We start from the raw sequence: 18,216 nt of genomic DNA on the forward strand, positions 1-18,216 counted from the left end.
ATGACATATTTCTTTGCTATTATCATTATAAAAATATAATTACACCCAATACTACTAGGCGTTCTCAATTGAAAATAATGGAACCGAATCTACCCAGAACCATACTTTTCAAACTCTTTGTGACGAGATACTCTAACCTGAAAATGGTACAAACAAGTGGCAACATGTGTGATGAAGGTGTTGCGCTGGGCTATATCATGCAATTGAAAGTGAAACTTAACCTCGCTCCATTGCGGAGATATTCCCGCGAGAGTGCGGAAAACTTAAATGTATTTATTTATTTCAAATGTGAAATTTTACCAATATACTCACGGACCACTAGGGGGCGCTCACGGACCACCAGTGGTCCGCGGACCACACTTTGAGAAGCACTGCTCTAGACATGTAAGCAGTGAAAAAGGATGTGAGATAAACTCACGGGGGGCTGAGCACAATTACTCATCGCCTCCTTCCATCAACAATGCTAATAGTAATCCGGTTACATACTTAAGTCAGCAAGGCAGTTGTTGCTATCCTGTCTCACACTGAGTCCACACTTTTGCATACAAATAAGCACAAATAAGGGCTGCAAGACATTTGGAAAAAATGAAATTGCAACAAATTATTTTCCGGCAATATACTTAGCAATGTAGAAAGAAAAACACCATTAATCCTGCATACTGTGGACCAAAATTACTACAAACAATCACACAAACTGTGATTTCTATAATGTGTGCGGGTGTTTTCTAGCTGTAAAGGCTTTGACCATTGGTCGCACTTTAGTTATTCCTGCTAACTTGTCATGTAAGCATGGTAATGTAAACATTAGGCATTTAGAACAAAAACAGCAGCACTGCAACTATGTTCAAACCTCACAGAGACGCTAGTGTGGCTATAGAAGCCATTTAGACTATTAAGTCAATTATATCCATCTTGATCAATTTCTCATAAACACATTCACACACACACATACATACCAGACACACACACACACATGCATGCACAGCTACATGTTCTGTTAAGCGGAAGGAGTTTCTTTGTTTTTTGGCATAGATTAGTGTTGCAACGGTGGGGTAAGGACAGCCCAATTTGTCAAGAGAGTGCATGAAGCTAATCACATCAAAGGAGCTGCTACCCAGGCTAATATCAGCCCACGAGCAGGAGGCCTCATTCATTAGTCTGCATCTGCAGGACAAATCACTTCTATGCTGACATACAAAAGCAGCACACACGCAAGCGAGATCATGTCTTGTGGAACTTGCAGCGGGCTATTGATATTAGATAAACAACGCTGGAAATATTCGGTTTGACGGATTGGATGTGACATCAGATTTAACTCGTGAATTGTGTTTGTGCTACAGCTAGCTCTGTAAATCTGTACATGGTAAAGTGGTCCTGCAATGCACACTGCAGCAATCATGTGTATGCAAATGTGTGTGTGCTTCAAAGAAAAAATGCTTTTTCTCTATGGCACAGTTCCATTTAGAGCGCCACAGCCTCTCTTTTGCTTGAGAGGAAATGTGGATCAAATGGATGTTTCCACGTATACTCTACAAGAATGAAAGGCGCCGGAAGAATATTCTACCTTCTTAGCTGTAATAGAGCAGAGCTGTGCCATTCAATGCAGTATCGTTTGTCTCTATTGTCTCTGTCCAGTGGATATCACATCCGACTCAGCATTTTTACACAGCGTCCTCTGAGAAGAGAAGCACTCCTCTTGGGCTTTTCTGGTAGAGAGTGCAGTTGAGGTAGAAGACCACAGCTATTTAAGCTTCTGGATCAAAATGTACCCAGTTGCTCGGTAGAAACCAAATCACTCATATGCTTATTAACTTAACAGAGCCATTACACTGCAGCATGTCCACCACAAGTACTTTACAGTCAAAGCAAACGTCAGCCAGCAAGGAGCTATTGAAGTATTTCCATTTGAAAGCTCACATCTTAACCAGTCAACTCAACATTGGTCTAGATTTAAAGGAAAATGCCAACAATGCCTTAACCGTAGCTGAGAGGGTGTATAGTCTTGACATTGTTACATTGTATATCTAATAATGTGGTGATCAGAAGTAAAGATTAGAATGTGTGAAGCTATATAAAGCCGCTTTGACTGGCTTTATATATAATTCATGCTCATACATGTTGCCTGTCACCTGGCTGGGATGCTGTTGTTACGCACAGCTTCTGTTCCATAAATCCTTTTCATCACAGATACCGACAATGTTGTTGTTGTGGTGTGTAGCATAAGGACGCCAAGTCTTTTATCACCGTCCCAATTAATGTCTTTATTCTGCTTTTCTATTTCCATTTATTTTCTCATGAAGAGAAAACCAACTTTCACAAGCTCAGTCTTCACCAACCGGCACCTCCGATTTCACACAAGCAGGCATACGGGCACACTGTGATGTGTAAAGAAACAAAGAAAGAAAAAAGAAAAAACGATACCAAACTTATTTTCTTTAAACACAACAGGAACTGTCATATTGTTGATGGTTTGGTTGATTCACCAAACCATGAATAATGTGTGCATAAATTAAGCAAAGGGAAAATGAGAAATGATTCTGTGATGAGAGGAAATGGAACGCAGTAGTGGCCAATCAACTCATGAAGATTAGAAATAGAAACAACAAACACACCGGACATAACAAACATGCAAGGATGTAAAACCTGAATGCTGAGGCAATAACGCTTTTCATGGCACTGATGTCGGGGCAGGGGGCTTCTGTGTGGACATTGGGAGATGTGCCACCAAAGATAAGATGCACTGCCGCCTTCGCCATTTCTCCTAGCTGGGGGGTATTTTGTTGTTTTTGTTCTTCATAGCTTTGAAGCTCTAATGCGTCTGATCTGCCATCTATCTCTCGTCTCCCATTCTGTCCAGAGCGTGTGACGGCACTGTAGCCAACACACAGTGGGAAAGGTGGCCCGGCATGTCTTTTGGAACAGGAAGGCTATGCTAATGTAAATTCATTAAAAAAGATCTTTGGTTCTGATGTGACAGTTATATTATCTGGCTGCTGTGCAAGGCTTGTCAGATTTCCAGATTAGCTCTGCCACCGCCATCTAAAGCTTATGCATTTAAACAGGAATCAAATGTTTCAATACGGGCTGTGCTGGTGTTTATTACACTGCGACTGCGTCTTTAAATGCACCCTAAAAAAACACTTTCAAATATGTTATCATGTGGGCCACAAGCTTAAAGATCAACACTGCTGAGAGTTCAGTAGATCCAGATTTTGTTAGAGGATGTTGGTTTGTCAGAAAGGGTTATAAATGTACCCAATGACACAGGCAATATCGCAATAATCTCTATTGCTCCCATGCCCTCTCTTAGTCTCCCAATGTTGCTTTCTTCCCCCGCCTACAGCCCGGGGGCGTCTGCCTGGGAGGCACGTCAGCGTGTGTCTCCCTCTGTCTCTCTGCCACCGTGGCAAATCAATTCTTAATAAACCATCTGAAGGCTTCCTCTGCTATACCTTTCATTTCCTCTCCTCAAAGCTGCAGGGCAAATTAGCCTGCCAAGAGGATGAGAGAGAGAGCAAGCGGCAGAAGAAAGCAGCAGGGGGGGGGGTGAAAAAAAACGACCAAACACCTACAATTAAATTAACAAATCACTGTGCTTAATTAATCTGGGAATTACAAGCAGAACTGTGGGTTTGAGACGTGACTGACATGGCTAGCGCTCTGTGCATCTGCTTTTGTTAGTGCTGACGGGGTGGGGAAGCAGAGGTAGGTGAAGGAGGAAAGGAAAGGCAGATGAAAGCTTAATAAAAACTCTCCGCAGAGCCCCCTGAGCAGAATAGCGAGGCTGTTACCTACTCCTCCTCCTCCCCTTCTCTTTTCGGTTCCCCCTGCCTCCAACTCTCTTATATCCTTGTCATTCCTTCCTTCCAGCTCCAACCATCTCTCTCCCTGGTGTGTTTCCCCTGATCCACCCCATGCCCCTCTCCTCCTTCATTTCATTTCCCTGGCTGTGAAACCTATGTTTGCTAATGAGGTGTGATTGACAGCTGGATTACACCATCGCTTTGTAATCCTTTCATTTCTGTGCTTAGGATAATCACCCCCCCAGACCAGGGCCCTGCCTCACGCCTCTGGAGAGAGTCAACAATGTATGTGAGTGCATGTGTGTGTGCATGTGTGAAACTCTATGCATGTGCAATATTCAATTGTGTGTGACTAACTTCTCCCAAAGCCCAGTTCATAGGAGGGAAATAAAACATTAATTATCTCCGCTGTGCAGTGAGGCCAACAATAAGCCAATCATCATGCAAGACCACCAACACTCTGGTACATAGTTCATAAACCGTCCAATGGGCAGAGAGGACCTGTCTTTCTGTCTAAGTCCTAGCTTGGAGAAGAGAAAACAGCCCTGTTTGCCAATCTGTCAGCAGCTTCTCTTCCCTTTCTACCCTAGAGATGAGCAAACGCTCTTCACTTCTGAGTGTGGCTGCTCCCCTAGTCTGTCTCCTCTGTCTCCCCCTTCCCTTCCTTCCCCCCACTCCCTCACAGGAGCTTGTTCCCTCGGCGGCCACAGGATTCACTTTGTTTTTGATCATTCTCAGATTCAGTGCTAGACAACTTATCTGCTTCTCTACATTCTCCCAGGCCCAGAGGAGGAAAGCAGTGCTTTTTTAATACCCTCGCTCTTTGCCTCTTCCTCTGATGTGCTGAAAAAGACAATAGACAGATAGGGAGAAGGAGAAGAAAGGAAATTCTGGCCAGTGTGCTTTAAAAAGCGTGTTGGTCCCGAGGCTTGACTGGCTCTGTAGACTACATTTAATCATGCAGTTTGACCAATAGTATTACTGTACAGTGCCTGTTTCGCTTTATAGACGGAGAAATGCTGCAGTGTCAAGGGCCAATCTGCAGCCTTAGGGTTACTCTAGAATATTAGTTATTCACAGAAGTCAACAACTGTATTATGGAGTAAGAACGGAGCCTTAATATTGAAATAAATAACAGGATATCTTATTTTTGTATTTTTGATAGGTTGTTTGCCAATAATTCCCAAAGCGACATATGAATATTGAATATTTGCTTAACAGAGACAGGTGCACAATGCACCATTTTAATTTGACACAAGAGTAAGTACTTAGATTATAGCAACTTAACTACTCTGTAAGGTTTATTAAAATATAAGGGTTTAGGCTAATAATAAGTATGTGTGTTACAAGACCTGACAATAACTGAAAATGTGGGTTTTAATAAGCTGCTACAGATGACCTTTACTGCCTTCTTGTTGGCGAAGACAGTCTAATAATGAGAACAATAGTCAAATATACAATATAATACCATATTCAATATGTTTGAGTTACTTTCCATGTGCATTGCTTTTCTGGCAATGTACCAACATGCCTTACAACACATTACAAGAAAACATGTAAATATATGAATGCCCACTTAACTTAGCTCCCAACACATACACACTCACACATGGTGCACTTTTTCATTATTAACAACAATATCTAATAGTATACGCTGTGAATGAGCTGTAGATCAGAGATCAAAGCTCAGACCACATTGTATTCTGATTATCTGAATAGTGCTTATTTCTCTGCTGCCATGACAGCAAATTATAATTCAACAAACAAAGAGGTATATACAATACAACATATCAAATCTTTGATCATGTGTCAATCTTTAAGTATAATATCAAGTCTTCAGCAGTTCAAGCTTCTTAAATATCAAGGTTTGTTTCTGCTTTGTGTTTTATTCTTGTTTTTTTTAAAGACATCAGTTTTTGCACTCAAAAGATTGGCAGTAATTTGGTCTGACATTTTATGATTGTTAAAATTGTAATTTGAAATAATTGCTAGACTTTTAGTTGGATCATATGTAGTGTTAGTTGGAGCTCTACATCAATAACCGCACATAGTCCTAACCAAAAATGTCCTTGAGCAACAATTCAACCCCGACCTCAAAGGATTGCTAACTATCAAGCTACCCCAAACGACTGGGAGAAATAAGGATCCCCCTTTGGGGCATTCAATTAAATCTTTCAAACAAAAAAAAAGGCAATCTCAATCTTGACATGAATCATCAGACACCGTTTGCAAAGACTGAAGCTCCTCTGGTAGCGCCTTTGTTAGCCCTTATTAGCTTTTAGCCAGTTGAATAGTGTTGGCCCAGACACCCTGGGACCCATCATTGTCTTCTGATTAATTAGCATTACTGGCACTCTGTTTGTCGACCCTCAACTCCTCTAGCCTTTTCTCCCTCCGTCCTTTGTGTTCCCGCATGGCTCCCTTGTTCCGAGGTGATGATTGGACTGTGTTCCGAACTTAAGAACGTAATAGGGAACATTCACAGGGAGTTCAGGACACAATTAATGATTACCAGAAAGCCAAGTCTTCTGAAGGCTTCCATCCCTCGTTTCATCCTCCCTTAACAAAGACGAGGGACCTTAAAGCAAAAGGAATACCATATGAGGCTGTAATGCTCTTGGATTGTTCCTGCCCACATTCTCGGAGAGATCATACACTTCTGCTGGTTGATTCGAAAGTGTGAGAAATTGACAGAAGTCTCGTTAATTAACAATAATGATCTGTTCCCAGTTTGGGGAAACTAGGAAACAGGGAGGAGAGATAATTGGGGGCTGGGTTAGAGGTGAGAACGCTGAATTTCTTTGTTATATGACCATTATGAGGAGCATTCATAACAATGGCTGCAAATGCCCTTTTAGTTCTCTTCTCTTTAATTATGTTTTGTTATAAGAAACTGCAGTAAAATATTTTTTGCAAAGTGAGCTCATGCATTTTTTATTTGCTGGGTGAAATAGTAAGATAGAATAATCTTTAACTGCAGAATGATGTCACCGATATCTCTGCCACTTAAACTGCCTTCATCGCAGCGCTACCTACAAAATAACAAGTGATGAAGGTGAATCATTGCTTTATTGGTTGCATTCACAGTGGCTTAATTTTCTAACATAATCAATTAGGCTGTAATTAAAATGCTGCCATAGGAAAACAGAGGCAGTGGAGGAGTGAGTGGGCAGGAACAGCACACCAGTGTTTGGGTGCAGGCCAAAACTATACTGGAGTAGTGGGCGGCCTGAAGTCAGGATCCCATTTGTTTTATAGTCCCACAATGGGTTGCTGTGTTTCTTTGTGCAGGTATGTGCAATAATCAGAATCAGGAACCCTTTGCTCATCCCACAGCAGAGAGAATAGCAGTGTTACAGCAAAAGGACAGTGCAGACAAAAGGCAAACATATGATTAGTAGACTAGCATAAAGAGGAAAGCACATTTTAATATAAATAACAGTGATATAAAAACAGGCAGGGGCACCAGATCTGATGACTGATGGAGGGGAGAGCTTCTATCTGATTCTTAACTATATTGTGCCCTCCGTCTGACAGTAGCCTAGCTGAAGGACATGGTCAGTGTGGCTGTCGTGCAAAGAGAAAACAGCCTTGTAGTTTTATCGCCATCCTGCTGTTGTAATCCCCGTCCACCAGCCAAAGGAACAGCGGTGGGAGCGCCTTGCTTCGCTCGTGCTCCTTCTGATAAACTATTTCACCAAAGACAGCAGGGAAACCTTACAACGGCCGCTGTGGAGTCTTAATCCGACACCACCAATAAAAAAAACTCCTAATCTCAGACAAACTGTGCACGTATGTGTGTGTTTAGGGGAGAGAGGGAGAAAGAGAGAGAGAAAGAAAAAGTGTCCCCTTGTCATCTCACAGCCCGTGCAGACCATCTGCGCGTTAAAGAGCTGGAGTCCAAGCAAAGTATTTAAACGGGTTTAATGTCTTCAGGAGGGCCATAACCTTGGTCCTGTAGGACCCCAGAAGGCCCATCATGCCAAGGCAGAAGGTCTCTTAATGTACCAAGCAGATGACAAGGATGCAGAGTTCACACACACACACACACACACACACACACACACACACACACACACACACACACACACACACACACACACGCCGCAGAGCAACTCAATCTGCAGGAAGTCTCCCACATTGGTTCATCCACTCGCCTCTTCCCTCCCTCCCTGTCTCCTTTGTCCCTACTCTCAAAACAAAGCGGGAAGATGTCAAAAATCTCATTAAAAAAATAATGGCCTCCACCTGCTTTCTCTCCGTTCTCATTCCCTCCTGCTTGCCTTTCTAATGACCAGCTTGGAAAAACCTGCCATATTCCCACTATGCACAGAGCTCCGGACAACTACCTCTTTGCACACAACGCATTCAGCCAGAAAACACACACACTGGGCACACAAAGACACATAACTGTTCCACAGCATGGCTTCCCAGGACTAACAATATTAATCAAAAGGGACTCCTGCAGGTGTAACGCCTGCCCCCCCTTGCTGATCTCATAAACCACTCATGTCTAGACTTTAACAGGGAAAGAAATGCTCAACCACGTGGGTAAATCATTTATATGAGCCTCTCAGGAAAATCCACACTCCATCCTTTAAAACTATTGGACACATACATCAGGCCTGAGGTTACATGTTAAGTAAATATATGTCAACTGGCTTTTTGTCAACAGCTCCCTGAGGTCAGATTAGCCTTTGGCCTGAAGAGCATAAAGAAGCACCTTAGTATGTCCGTGGTGTCTGCGCCACTTTACAACACGTCTGCCTCATGCGTCTATTTAATAACCATGGAAAACGGATGTGTCTGTGCCTGTCTCCGTGACTGAATATCCACACAAAAATTAGCCATAAACCATGTAATAGTTCAAACAGATGGTAGAGAGAGAAAAAGGATTGGTGTTGTTATTTTGCATTTTAATAGGAGATTAGATGGTTGCACAGAGAAAACATGAAGGAAACAGAACGACAAAAGAAAAGAGAGATAGGACTTTGTGAAAGATTAGAATAAAGTGAGACACCGAGATCCTAAAGTAATAATGAAAGGAAACAATGGGAGTGATTTAGGCAGGAACAGAGAGAAACAAAAGGAGGCTGTATTCCAATAAAGGTCTAATCTCCATGAGGACGCCTGTCTGCTATCGACCCAGATAACACTGCGGGCTCTGTATCATGAGATTTGGGGCTAAAGGTAAACAGCAACTCAAAACAATCTAATTCAGTTTGAGGGTGAAGGGAAAGAGAAAATTGATGTATTGTCCATCCCTGTGGAGTGTGTGAAAAGAAATGGCATCTTTTATTCAGGGCCCTATGAGTCACTCCATGGAAGCGGACGTCTGTCCCACATCACCACTCTGAACCACTAAAGGGTGTGTGTCAGATTTTGGGCAGAGGAGAAGTTTATTTTTAATATAGTTCTTGGTATATTATTAACATCCAAGCCATGGGATCCTGTAAGGTTATTTGTGAAATTGAGTCATTTTTCCTTATGAAAATAGCTATGTGCAAAGAAATGTATATGTATACTGTATTTCAAATTATGCACTTTAAAATGCAAAATGATGTTCAGAATACAGTCCAAAACGCACAGTCAACTAACAGGCCAGCAATTGGATTTTGAAAAAATCTCCTAAATCCTCATAGGAAAGCTTCACCGACCGAGGCAAGGGAGACTCATCACCCAGGGCATTCTGGAAGAGATTTTAGAAAATATTATCCTATGGAGAAAAAAAAGTTAATTCACAGCTCTGAACAATTTGTTTTATTCAGAATGCAAAGCTCTCTCAGCCATTTCTCTTGGATTCTGTTTATCCTTCTAGTGGGCAACTGCCATGCTTTGAATATGACAGAAACAAGGTGCCACTGGAGGGAGAGAGAAGGGATGTGGGTCAGACAGGCAAGGCATAGATTTAAATGCCAAATGCTGCAATGTGAATCTCTACTGAATGGCAGTGTATAAAGACAGTGTAATAGACTGTAAGGGTATGCCTGTAAGAGGGTGAGAGAGCGTATATGTGTGTATGTAAGGATGAGAGAGAGCGAGAGAGTGCTTACAGTGCATCTGCAGATGTATTTATGAGTACAATAGCAACCCTGCGGCTGGCCATGAGGGTTAAGGACAGATATGGCCAGCTTAATTCAGACATTCAGGCCATTCATTCTGGCTGATGAGCTAAAGGAGGGGATCTAATTTTCAAAATGGAGCCAAGCACCAGTGGAGTTTCTAAAAAGAAAGCGATGACTGCAGAGAAATTCTCCCATTCCTTGTGAGACGTCAGCATTGTCATTACATTAAATCATAGCTCAGGTATGTCCAAAAGAAGCACTTAACACATTACCAATATGTCTTTCAAACACGCTTACCCCTCTTTCTCCCACACACACACACACACACACACACACACACACACACACACACACACACACACACACACACACACAGAAAGTGAGAACTGCCCAAAACCACAAGTAACCCAAACAAAGTCCAAGGTCAGCAGAGCGGCCCACTGAGCTGAAACCGCCGGCCCTGGCTTTCATTACCAGGAAGAGACTCAGCACAGGGGATGAGGGGACACATGGGATGGGGTTACGTTAGCTGGCTCTGTTTGTCTGAGGGAGTCTGGCCCGGGCCCAACTCCTACTCTCTCGTCTACGTAATACAAAACACTCCAAACATCGTGACAGCATCCATTGTTGATTCGAATATCAAACGTTCACATTTTCTTTACTGTGCTTTTCGACGCCGCGAAAAACAGACCCTTACTGAAGAACTTTGTTATACATATTTTACAGCGGATTTCTTTTTTTGAGTGAGTTGTGTGTGTGTGTGTGTGTGTGTGTGTGTGTGTGTGTGTGTGTGTGTGTGTGTGTGTGTGTGTGTGTGTGTATAAGTCATTTAGTGTGTAACATTAACCAGGCCTGGCAGAGCTCTGGCTCTAATGGTGCCTGTGACTGAGTGGTAAAGAAGCAGTCATGGCTCTAATGAAAGCCAGGCATAAAAGACAGTGGGCGTCCTCAGCACCAAATGTGTCATACATGTACATGCGGCGGTAAGTAATAATGTACGTATGGACACACGCAAGCACCCACCCACACACAAACTAAATGAGACCTATCAGCCCTTTAAATCATTTTCTCACCGCTTAAACCCCTACAGTTTCTCTGCTGTTTATATAGAGGCAGACACCTATTTGCTGCTAAAATGTAAATAAAAACACCATCTGACCCTCTAAACTGCTCTGTGAGAAGTGCAGATAACATTTTGAAATAACCATTAAATGTCCAGTTTACAACCTTACACTCTTCCAGCACAAACTAAGCAGTGTCCTGTTTTTATGTGCGTCTCAGCCATTAACTCTGGCAACTGGCAGGGGTTTTCCAGATGAATACAGAGCAAATCAATTCACTCAGCAGGAACAATGCAGGGTGTAGAATTTACTCCTGGAAATGTTTATTGGACACACTTTGTTTATCGATAAAAATCCATAGTTGGCCAAAAACACAGGGAATTTTTAGGAGGTGATGTAAATGAGCATCACTGCTGATTAAAAGAAGATTAGTCAAAAACAAAGTTGTGGAAGGCTGAAAATAACTCCAGAGACGGCTGAAAATGGAAATGAGTAACAAATTGGGATGCTGAAGAAATAATGAAAAAGGGAGGAGCAGTTTAGTAACACAAGGTTGCAATTCAAAAATGCATTTGATAGAATTTGCAATTCATATTACCATGTTAGATACAATTTCCAATGTGGCAGAGATGTATCCTTGGTTTTGATCATTGCTTTGGCTTTGTCATCATATTTGCTGTGGGGTTTTCAATAACTACCATAGTCTGTTACATTAATGGTAATTTGGTACTACAGTGTGATTCAAAATGACAAAATGTGAAATGCAACACCCTCCACCTCCAAGCCGACCTCCTGTCTAGACCCTCACATCTTCCCCATCATGACCAAGGTCCTAGTTCTGTCCTTCCCATTATTCCCCCAGGGGCTAACACGAATGAATGTATATATTTGTGTGTGTGTGTGTGTGTGTGGGTGTGTGCGTGTGAATGCGGAGTGGGTGAGTGTGTGCGTGAGTGGGTGTCATTACTCCTGCCCCCATCTGACGGTTTTGGGTTAAACAATGTTATTATTAAAGCCTTTCCAGAGTAGCTTCCTGCCTCCCTCCAGCGACACCCTTACAAACTATAAATCAACTGCCTGAGCCCTGTAAATCACAAACGATGTGTGTGAGTGTGTGTCTCTGAGTGTGTGTCTCTGTGTGTGTGTCTCTGTGTGTGCCTGGTGGCCACTGCAGCTGTGCTCTCAGACGCGCATGAAGATGACATTGCAGCTGTGAGCGTGTCACAGCATAGATGAGCCCATGTTACTCTAGTTCGAGTCTTTTTAAAATCACATTGGAAACAAATGACAAATGTTAAATAAAAGCATATGCTTTGAATATGAATTTAATGGGAATACTGAAAATGAATTACAGGCATGTATGTTTAATGAAGGGAGAGAATCATGTTTTTTGGTCTGAAAACATAGCAATGTTTGAAGCTGACTTTTGTGTTTATGTGGATAATGTTGTCCACTAAAACCTATTTTGTCAGTAGCCAATTGAATTCCTTGTACAGAAAGCATCCCTGTTGGACCTCCAAAGATTAGTTTATGTCTGAACGGAAACACAGAGACATTTTCATCTCTTTGAGACCAAACCGGATAAATAATGCTCTCTGAAATGCACGGCTCCTGTGCAGCAGTGATGGCTCATTCTGTGATTGCTTGTGATTGTGTTGACACCCCCTGCTGGGCTGAAAATATCACTACCTCACAGAGAGCAAGCTCACTGCCAGCAACAACGTCCCATATCCAATCCCACCTCCAGCCATGCAGGCTACAATATACTGAAAGTAATGAATCACTAAAAATCAAGCGGATATCTTCTTCAGCCTCATATCACTCCAAACACAAATATACACAAACAAGAGAAAAAACAACCCAAAAGCAATACATTGAAACCTATTGTATATCCTTAATCTAACCGACTGTGTGAAACTATACGCTTATGTATACTCAAGAGCAGTGTCGGGTTTAGACAGCTGTATCCCCAACAGAATGAGAAATATATATTGTGCCGCTGCCGAAAACACTGCCGACCCATAAAAGAGCTATTGTGTGCCCACAGCAAAACAATACAGTTTAGCTGAGCTATGAGGAAAAAAAACATTTGGATCAATACAGAATTGCAATTAGCCCACATTGGCAGGAGCAGTGCCAGATTAGACACAGGATGTCGATCCCATTTCCTGCACTATCGGGCCCCCAAACTAAGTTGGCTCACTTCGTAATTGGAGCAACACACACAACTGGGTAAGACACTGCAGTGTGAAGGTACATGAGGTTATGGTGATGAAGATAGGGATGATAATAATAATGGTAAGAAGGTTGAGCAATGTAGGAAAACAAGAAAAAAGGATAGCATGTCAAATAAAAGCATTTGAAGTGTGATCAAACGCAACCACATATATTTTGACCTCAAATGTTGAAAACATGTGATTCTTTGTGTGAAGATGCAACATCGAAGCACAGCCTTACAACAGCAGACCAATATACCGACTTAAAGGCGCAGAGTTAACCTGACCATCTCATTTCTGTTCACAGTATACTTTGTTTACAATAATCGCCTTTAAGCTTCACACATGCAACAATTTACAGAATTCAACTTTTTAAAGTTTTGCATCAGTGTTTTTAAATACATAAATGCTACTTACACAACATGAAAAGGACATGGCCTTGCATTGAAAGAAAACACATCACCACATATATTTTTCTTTCACTGCCATGATCTCATTTTGAGCTCTCACGATGTACATTTTCCGGACAAAACTGAATATAACTGACACGCCAATTAAAGGTCTTACCTTTGAGTGTGCCATGGCCTTGCAGTACATCCCTTGAAATCAGCACAGAGTAGAAGCTTTGTGAGAAGCCAGGTCGGCAGGGACCTTTGGAAGCTTGCTCCCCATTATTCCTCTGGAAAGAAGAGAATAGAAAGCAAGACATCGATAAACATGGATTCCATTGATTTCTGGCCTTTAGCTTTGGAGAAAGCCAGCAAATTGTACACCAGTTAGCAGAAATATATTCAACAAGTTTATAAACTATATGCTCCTGGGAACATTAAATACCCACGCTCAGGCAATATCTGTTATGGATAACTTGCTCCATAACAGGAAACCAGGCAATGATTAAATGGGGATTTTATTGTAAGTATTGTGGTCATGGTTAAGTGAGATACACAGCAAACACCCGCACACACACACACGGTATATGCATCAGAATGTTTTCATCCTGAACCTGGGTTACACTAGCAGAGGGGAGCAGAGAACTGAGGAGAAACTGAGCAGTGCATGCCTGTGAAAACTTTGCACAAAGCATTCAGAGCTTGCTGTTGGTTAAATTGAACGATCTGACCCACTGCAGCCTCCACAAAAGTCAATGTGTGCGCGCACAAAGACACATGGTGCCAAGGCTGGCTGGAGCCTGAATGTGGAGGAGACATAATGCACTAAAGATGCCCCTCTTGGGAACGAATACCGCAGGAAAAAATATCTCGTCATTTTCCTAAATTTACATGGCATAAGTAATGGCTTTAGACACAAAAAGTGGCAGAGGGAAAGATTTAGCATGGTTCCTTGGTGCACCGTTTGGAGAAGCCCACCGGCGCCGACCTAATTCAGCTTGTATTGATTAAATGACGAGAAACGGTTGAAAAGCACCTTACAACTTCAAAGGTTAACTTATTGCAGGCGGATGCTGTTTGGTCAAGGGAGCCTTTTAAAGGAAGGTTCCGCTAAAAATAAGCGTGATGACTCAAATAGTTTGATAAAGAATACAATCATCCCGAGTGATAAAAAGCTGCTGCAGTTTTAACTTGTGGAGGATATTGCAGTGATGAATACGCAGCGTTCCAGAGAATATCTGGCGAGGTTCAGATTAGACAGTGCTGGGTCGTTCACTCTTTACTTTCTTCATTATATTATCTCGGAAACATCGTCATTCATTAGTAACCTATTTGCGTACTTGTAGGGAAATAACGAGCAGCGCTGCAGCACACTGGACTGACACTGGACTCCATGACTTTATTCAAGCCTGTGCGTTATGGCTGTGAAACCCTGCACCCGTCATGCGCCCCGCACTCTCACAACTCCTCTACACAGAATAAGAGGTTATAAGACAAAAGCGAAAGCTCACCCCGAACGTGTCAAAAAGAAGGGCTGCTGTCAGGACCAGAGCGAAGTCAGTTCTCATCGTGGCGAGCGAGCGAGCCAGGGCTGCCTGGACGAGGAACCAGAAAGAAAGAGGATAGATTCGCGAATCTTCTCAAGTAATTGTGTAAATTCCCCTTGTTGCTCAGTCTCTTCGTTAGGTCCCTCCTCGCTCCGTGAGTGTGCTGCAGCTCTGGCCCGAGTTTCCCCGGCTCTCTCATCTGCAGGTGAGCGCTCCGCTCAGCACCAAGGCGCAGCGTCACTCTCCAACCCCTCCTTTCACCCGGCGCAGGAGAACTCCACACACGCACTTAAAGAAACACTCGGTCTGAGCTTCGGATCAAACAACCGCACCACAGACGCCTTCCCGGGGTCCCAGGTATTTTAATCCCTCTCCTGGGGAGACCTAAAGGGCTTCGCAGTTTTATGGTTGAAAATAAAATAGGTCGGTAAACCATGATTGAAGTCTCTTTGCCGAAGTATGGGAAAGTCATTAACCACTAGCCGTGAAAGTTCCAAGCAATAACATCTGACATGTACATTATTAGATTTAGACAGTTAACTAATCGGGCAGACGTGCGCAACATAAAAATAGTACATTATTATTTTTCTTTTAAACTGACTGGTGTAGATCCAGGTGCAGGTTTGTACCATAGGTTTGTACAGACTGAGCTAACGAAAGTGAAGATGCACATGTCACGTGTGCAGTAAGTAGAGGCCTAACACGTGACCTGCCGGTGATCAGTACAGGTGAAAAAACAGCCTCACCTCTCCACTATGTTCCAATTTATGAAACTTCCTTCATAATCGTACAGTAAAAGCATCTCATCACATTGATAGGTTGTCCTTTATGATAGCGCCACATATTTCATATACCATTGTCTAACACACCAAATGTATGACTAGCAATAGTTATGAAATGATTAATATATCATGATCGATACTTGTAATAGTTTTAATTATCTCTTGTTCAACATTTGTGATGAATAATTGAAATTATTTAATACTATACGTTTATCTATGTGCTACAGATCATTTGTATTGGATTAGTATTCTGAGTCCACCACACTTTCTTTTCATTTTGTGTAAGTGACAAGAAGAGAACCATTGACAGTTGCAGATGCATTGTATGATAAAACACATTTCTCAAACCAATCATTTGATAGGCATTCATGGGTAATCATTATCTGACTGCAACTGAAGCCAGGAATCATTTTTGACAAAGGGGAATGTTTGGGTGAAATTGAAATGCTTATATGAATACAGACCTTGATGTTGACCCTCAGTCAGCATTGGTGTGAGCTTTTGTATCGTTTGAAAGGCTTTGTGTGTGGTATTTGATCTATTTATTAAAATGTAAACCAAGTAATGAAGTTATGCTCAACACCAAAATTCTCTTTGTAGATGTGTAATTAACAGTGTTAGATTGTGATTATCACACTGGCTCAACTCACCAAATACTCAGCATGCCTTTTGAAGAAATTAAAACACTGTCCCTGACTTTTAGAGACATTTCCATCAGAAGACAAGTTGAACAAGAGTCAATTCAAAAGGGTAACAATGTGAATCCAAATGTCCTACAAAGACTGAACTTGGCTCTCTTTGAACTGAGCTTCCGTTTCCAACTTAATGACTGCTGACTGAAAAAAAGGTTGAAAAGACCATGCTATAGTATCACCTTGCATCTGTTTCCATGAAGTTCAAAACAATCTCTTACCATTAGCGGTTTGTGTGCCTCAACAGTGTCTCGTCGATACATAAAACCTTTCCACAATCAAATTGGTCTATACAGTATATGTGCTTTAAAAGCCAATTGGCTCTAATCCTTTCAAAAACAAAATGAATGCATTAGTGGGCGGGTGCTCAGCAGAATTTCTCTTTGTGACATGCAGGCATTTGGTCTCTCACATCCCAATCCCTTTGTCCCAAGGATGAGCTTCGTGTCGTCTGTTTGGCTGATGAGCTCTGTAAAATGGATATGGTGGTTTTCCTGATAAATGCTGTTATTGGCAGGTATTTTTTCTTCTCTTAGCTTTGTGTGTTTCAGTCAACATGGTCAATATGTGGTAATGTCACTACTCAGAAATGTGATCCTGGACAATACTGCAAAACTCCCAATTGCATTACAACTTAATGAAATTATTAAATCTTGCAATTTTAGGTTCAGCAACTAAAATGTGGTAAGGCCTGGTTTTCAAATATGATGCAGCAAAAACGTGTTTAGCCTAAGTAAACATTTAAAATAATTGTCCACCTTTTGTCATAGCAGGAAATTATAGTTTATTGTATTGAGTGAACAAAATCAATATCGTATCACTGGTAAATAGCGTTATAACCAGACTTCTTAAAGTACTGTAAAGACTGCAACTAAACTCCAAACCACAGATATTATGTTACAGGATTCAAGATCTAAGAGCTGAACACAGAGAGGCTTGCTTCTCACATAGCATGGCACAATAAAATTAGGTTTAACCACTAAAATGGAGAAACAGCTTTTGTTACTCGATGAAGATGAAAGATAAATGTTGATCTCATCTATGGAGGTCAGACTTACTTCATGACCATCCACCCACCCTGACCTACACTAGCTTACTGTTGTAGTCACAGGCTTTGGGTTTCAGTTCAGAAGTGCACTCACAAGTTGCTGGCTTTAACTGTTCAGTATAGGCATAAACAAGCACTTGTTTACAAGGTTAATAACTCAGCAGTCACTTATATGCAAGTTATCACTTCACAATCTGTGGCTTTTCTCCCTTTTAGAAAGTGTAGTAAATACTGTTTGTCACATATTGTGTTAAGCTTGAACTGCACATGAACTGAACACCCCTATACTGAATGTTTAAAACAATGCCTCCCTCCATTTGCTGTTCAATATCTCATCAGGGACATTGCCTCCCAGAAAGATATGAAGCTTTAAAAATGGGGATTTACAGTTGATTTTAGAAAAATACTAAAGGAAAAAACTCACCCTAATGTGCATTTAATCTTACTGCTACAGAGATAATGTAAGGTGAACTGGTTAGGAAATCAAAAAATATATGCACCCAGATATAATGTCTCCACACCTTTTTTTTTTTGGACCTTGAATATGAGTAACTAAATCGACTTTTAAAAGATCCGTGGGTTCTCAGCATTGTCATCATGTTGGATAAATACT

General features: G+C 41.7%; 1 protein-coding gene across 1 annotated transcript in view; it reads right to left on the reverse strand.

Moving 5' to 3' along the window:
* LOC104955428 (cadherin-4-like) overlaps positions 1–15,260 on the reverse strand; it is a 222,754-nt gene extending 207,494 nt beyond the window's left edge. The window contains exons 1-2 of the mRNA XM_010782756.1: positions 15,046–15,260; positions 13,713–13,824 (exon numbers count right to left, since the gene is read on the reverse strand). Coding sequence (XP_010781058.1) covers positions 13,713–13,824; positions 15,046–15,102 — 169 coding nt within the window. The 5' untranslated portion in view covers positions 15,103–15,260. The remainder of the gene's footprint in view (positions 1–13,712; positions 13,825–15,045) is intronic.
* Positions 15,261–18,216: the final 2,956 nt, after the last annotated feature.

This window comes from Notothenia coriiceps, unplaced genomic scaffold (genome assembly GCF_000735185.1).
Source record: "Notothenia coriiceps isolate Sejong01 unplaced genomic scaffold, NC01 NC01_scaffold00024667, whole genome shotgun sequence".
Taxonomy (NCBI): domain Eukaryota; kingdom Metazoa; phylum Chordata; class Actinopteri; order Perciformes; family Nototheniidae; genus Notothenia; species Notothenia coriiceps.